The sequence below is a fragment of the Scomber scombrus genome, unplaced genomic scaffold (genome assembly GCF_963691925.1).
Source record: "Scomber scombrus unplaced genomic scaffold, fScoSco1.1 SCAFFOLD_370, whole genome shotgun sequence".
Lineage (NCBI taxonomy): Eukaryota > Metazoa > Chordata > Actinopteri > Scombriformes > Scombridae > Scomber > Scomber scombrus.
The window spans coordinates 1-5,000 of record NW_026910627.1 but is presented as its reverse complement, the minus strand read 5'-3'; the positions used below and the strand labels follow the sequence as shown (position 1 = coordinate 5,000).

Below are 5,000 nucleotides of genomic sequence, written 5' to 3'. Positions count from 1 at the left end.
AGGAAGGAAGGAAGGAGGGAAGGAGGAATGACAGGATGTAAAGAAGGAAGGAAGGAGGGAAGGAGGAATGACAGGATGTAAGGAAGGAAGGAAGGAAGAAAAGACATGAAGGAAAGAAGGAAAATAAGACAGGAAGGACGGTGGGCCGGAGTGGACTCCTGGGCTGTCCGTTTCTGGCCCACGGGCCGTGTGTTTGACCCCCCTGTTTTAGAGGATCATTAGTTTGTGGTCCTTCTCTGACAAACGTTAACGTGATTAAAACATTACATGAATCACCTAATGTGTGTGTGTGTGTGTGTGTTTACATTGCAGGCTCTGGATTGGCTGCAGCAGTCAGGTGACCACTACCTCTCCACGCACACGTCGCCCGGCGCCGCGGCAACCGAGACGCAAGAGCTGCTCAACCAACACCGAGAATTCTGTGTTTCGGCCAAAGTGAGAACACACACGTACACGCGCACACACACACACACACGCACACGTACACGCGCACACACACACACACACGCACACGTACACACACACACACACACACACACACAGTCTGGTTGTATACTAATAATGAAACATAAATAATTATATATGGTCATTATATCATTGCTAAAACAACTAATAGGAAGGAAGGAAGGAAGAAAGGGAGGAAGGAAGGAAGGGTGGAAGGAAGTAAGGAAGGAAGGAAGGAAGGAAGGATGGAAGGAAGGAAGGATGGAAGGAAGGAAGGGAGGAAGGAAAGGAAGGAAGGAAGGGAAGAAGAAGGAAAGAAAGGAGGAAGGAAGGAAGGAAGGGAGGAAAGAAAAGAAGGAAGGGAGGATGGAAGGAAAGGAAGGGAGGAAGGAAAGGAAGGAAGGGAGGAAGATGGAAGGAAAGGAGGAAGGAGGTAAGGAAGGGAGGAAGAAGGAAGGAAAGGAGGGAGGGAGGGAGGGAGGAAGAAGGAAGGAACGACGGAGGAAAGAAGGAAGGAAGGAAGGTAGGAGGGAAGAACAGAAGGAAGTAAGAAAGGGGGACGGAGGAAGGAAAGAAGGAAGGAAGGAGGGAGGGAAGAAGGACAGACGGAAGGGGGGAAGGGCTTTTGCACAGTACTGTTTACATATTAAACCATCACCTGTCTGTCCGTCTCCTCTCAGCACACGCAGGAGAAGGTTCACCTGCTGATCCAGCTGGCTGAGAGCATGCTGGCTAAAGGCCACGCCCACCGGGTGGAGCTGCGGCGCTGCGTCTCCACGGTGGACAAACGGTACCGGGACTTCACCGTCAGGATGGGACAATACCGCCACCTGCTGGAGACAGCGCTGGGAGGATGCTCACAGGTAGGGTTACACATCTGGAAGGTTAAACATCTGGAAGGTTAAACATCTGGAGGGTTAAACATCTGGAAGGTTAAACATCTGGAGGGTTAAACATCTGGAAGGTTAAACATCTGGAGGGTTAAACATCTGGAAGGTTACACATCTGGAGGGTTAAACATCTGGAAGGTTACACATCTGCTCACAGGTAGAGTTAAACATTTGGAGGGTTAAACATCTGGATGATTAAACATCTGGAGGGTTAAACATCTGGAAGGTTACACATCTGGAGGGTTAAACATCTGGAAGGTTACACATCTGCTCACAGGTAGAGTTAAACATTTGGAGGGTTAAACATCTGGATGATTAAACATCTGGAGGGTTAAACATCTGGAAGGTTAAACATCTGGAAGCTTAAACATCTGGAAGGTTAAACACCTTTGAATAATGTTCATATTCTGACTCATAATTAGTCAAACATGAGGCCCGGGGGCCAGAATCGGACCACCGAGGGGTCCAATCCGGCCCACTTTCCTTCCTGTGTTCTTTTCCTTCCTTTTATCCTTCTTTCCATCCTTCCTTCCATCTTTCCTTTCTCCCTATCTTCCTTCCTTCATTCTGTCTGTCTTGTCCTTCTTTCTTCCTTCCCTCCTTTCTTCTGCCCTTCCTCCCTTCCATCTTTCCTTCCTGTCTTCTCTTCCTTCCTCTCTCCCTTCAATCTTTCCTTCCTTCCTTCCTTCCTTCCATCTTTCCTGCCTTCCTTCCTTCCTTCCTTCCTTCAATCTTTGCATCCTTCCTTCCTTCAATCTTTCCTTCTTTCCTTCCGTCCATCCTTCATGTCTTCTTTTCCTTCCTTACATCCTCTCATCCCTCCTTTCCTTCCATCTTCTTAATAATCTTCGTCTCTTTTCAGGACAACAAGGATTTGGAGTTGGAGCTGATCCCCAACAGTCTGTCTGACTCGGACCCTGAGGTGAACCTGTCCGACCCGAGTCACCAGATCAGCGACGAGAAGCGACGCTCCGCCCGCAAGAAAGAGTGAGTAACGCTACTATACAGTCAGGGTTAGGGGTTAGACGTCGTAGTAACGTTGCCATGGTAACGCTCCTTTGTTGTTGTCAGGTACATCATGGCCGAGCTGCTGCAGACGGAGAGAGTCTACGTCAGAGATCTGCAGGAATGTATCGAGGTATAAACATTTAATGAGTATGGAAGCAAAGAAAAGACGTAAAAAGAGTTAAATGCACTTAAATTTAAAGCATTTTTAATATTTTACTTTCACATTTATGTGGTTTGAATATGGAGATATTTAATCTGAAAAAGAAATAATTAAAATTTAAGATGAAAAATAATAACGTGAACATTTGGAGCTTCTTATAGATTAAAGGATTCAAAGACAGACAAGTTTAATAAGCAACTATAAACTGATCTGAATTTATAAATGTGGAAAAATAGACATTATGAATTCAGCTATATTTAAATAATCTGTATTATTACATAAAAATGCAGTTAAATTCTATTTATTTATTTTTTACTTTTACAATTATTTACATTTGTATGCATTTTCAGTTTTGCCTTTTAAAATTATTATTTATTAATTTATTATTATTTGTATTAATTTATTATTATTATAATGTATTTATTTTCTTTTTTATTATTATTATTTATTTATTTTCTTTTTTAAATTATTATTATTATTATATTTATTTGTTATTTATTATTATTATTATTTTCATTTTGTTATTATTATTATTATTTTATTTATTATTATTATTATTATATTTATTTATTTATTTTTAAATTGTCACTTGTTCTGTTTTATAATCAGCTTGTCAATCAGCTTATTATAAATCACTCTGAACACTAGTCTGTATGAAAGCTGCTATAAAACACCTTCAACTACTTAATTATACTTTATTATATTATAAAATACCAAATAATACTTTATTATTTAATGTTTTATTATATAAACCAGTCCATTTAAAATCATTGTAATACCAACAGCGCCCTCTGCTGGCAGAACTGCAACATAGCACAGTAACAAGTTTACTGATTATAATATATATATATATATATATATATATATATATATATATATATATATATATATATATATATATATATATATATATATATATATAATTTATATTACTTTATACTGCGTAATAAAGGTGTATTACTACATTATACTGGTTATTACCTGCTGATAGTAATCCAGTGTAACTTTGGTGCAGACGTACCTGTGGGAGATGACGAGCGGCTCGGAGGACGTTCCTGCTGGTCTGAACAACAAAGACGACATTGTGTTCGGAAACATCCAGGACATCTACGAGTTCCACAACAGGTAAATAATAAATATACTATATATTATATACTACATATACTAATATACTACAATATACATCTACGAGCTTCATAACAGGTAAATACTAAATATACTACATATACTCCTACATCACTGTAATATGTGTAATAATATAAAATATACTAATTATATATACTAATATATATAAAAAATAATATATAACTGTATTTTGTGCTTTGCAGTATTTTCCTGAAGGAGTTGGAAAACTACGAGCAGCTTCCTGAAGACGTTGGACACTGTTTCGTTACCTGGGTAACCAGATTATACAGCTTTAATTAATAATGAATTAATATGATGTTAAACTACCGACTAATGTGTGTGTGTGTGTGTGTGTGTGTGTGTGTGTATGTATGTGTGTGTGTGTGTGTGTGTGTGTGTGTGTGTGTGTGTGTGTGTGTGTATGTGTGTGTGTGTGTGTGTGTGTGTGTGTGTGTGTGTGTGTGTGTGTGTGTGTGTGTCTCTGTGTGTGTGTGTGTGTGTGTGTGTGTGTGTGTGTGTCTCTGTGTGTGTGTGTGTGTGTGTGTGTGTGTGTGTTGCAGGCTGATAAGTTCCACATGTACGTGACGTACTGCAGGAACAAACCAGACTCCAGTTTACTGATCCAGCAGCAGGGAGCCGGATTCTTCGAGGTCTGAACTCTGATCATGTTCACACATAATTAAGTTTATTAACTTCATTAACAAGGAGGGAGGAAGGAAGGAGGGAAGGAAGGAAGGAAGGAAGGAAGGAAGGAAGGGAGGGAGGGAGGAAGGAAGGAAGGAAGGAAGGAAGGAAGGAAGGGAGGAAGGAAGGAAGGGAGGAAGGAAAGGAGGAGGGATGGAATGGAGGAAGGAATGGAGGAAGGAAGGAAGGAAGGAAGGGAGGAAGGAAGGGAGGAAGGAAGGGAGGAAGAAGGAAGGGAGGAAAGGAAGGGAGGGAGGAAGGAAGGAAGGAAGGAAGGAAGGGAGGAAGGAAGGGAGGGAGGAAAGAAGGAAGGGAGGGAGGATGGAAGGGAGGAAGGAAGTAGGGAGGGAGGAAGGAAAGAAGGAAAAGAGGAAGGATGAAGGAAGGAAAGAAGGAAGGAAGAAGGAAGGAACGGAGGAAGAAGGTAGGAAGGAAGAAAAGGGGATGGAAGGAGGATAGATAAAGGAAGGAAAGAAAGAGAGAAGGAGGGAGGAAGTAAGGAAGGAAAGAAGGAACAGTCAAAACAGACGAGGGAGGACTAATATTAAGCAGCTAAGCCTTTATTCTTACTATAATAATAAACTGTTTTATCAAAATGTATAAAAATATAAAATAAGATATGAAACAAACATTGTATGAATAATAAATATCTTTAATTGTTAATTAGTGAGAATAAATTAAGGACTGAT

At 40.3% G+C, this 5,000-nt stretch overlaps 1 protein-coding gene across 1 annotated transcript in view; it reads left to right on the top strand.

The window, feature by feature from the left end:
- Positions 1–4,277, top strand: part of LOC133977150 (kalirin-like) — a gene marked incomplete at both ends in the record, with an annotated part of 18,929 nt that extends 14,652 nt beyond the window's left edge. The window contains 7 exons of the mRNA XM_062415281.1: positions 313–435; positions 1,125–1,307; positions 2,197–2,321; positions 2,406–2,472; positions 3,518–3,627; positions 3,831–3,900; positions 4,188–4,277. Of these exons, the coding sequence (XP_062271265.1) occupies positions 313–435; positions 1,125–1,307; positions 2,197–2,321; positions 2,406–2,472; positions 3,518–3,627; positions 3,831–3,900; positions 4,188–4,277 (768 nt within the window). The remainder of the gene's footprint in view (positions 1–312; positions 436–1,124; positions 1,308–2,196; positions 2,322–2,405; positions 2,473–3,517; positions 3,628–3,830; positions 3,901–4,187) is intronic.
- Between the last annotated feature and the right edge of the window lie 723 nt (positions 4,278–5,000).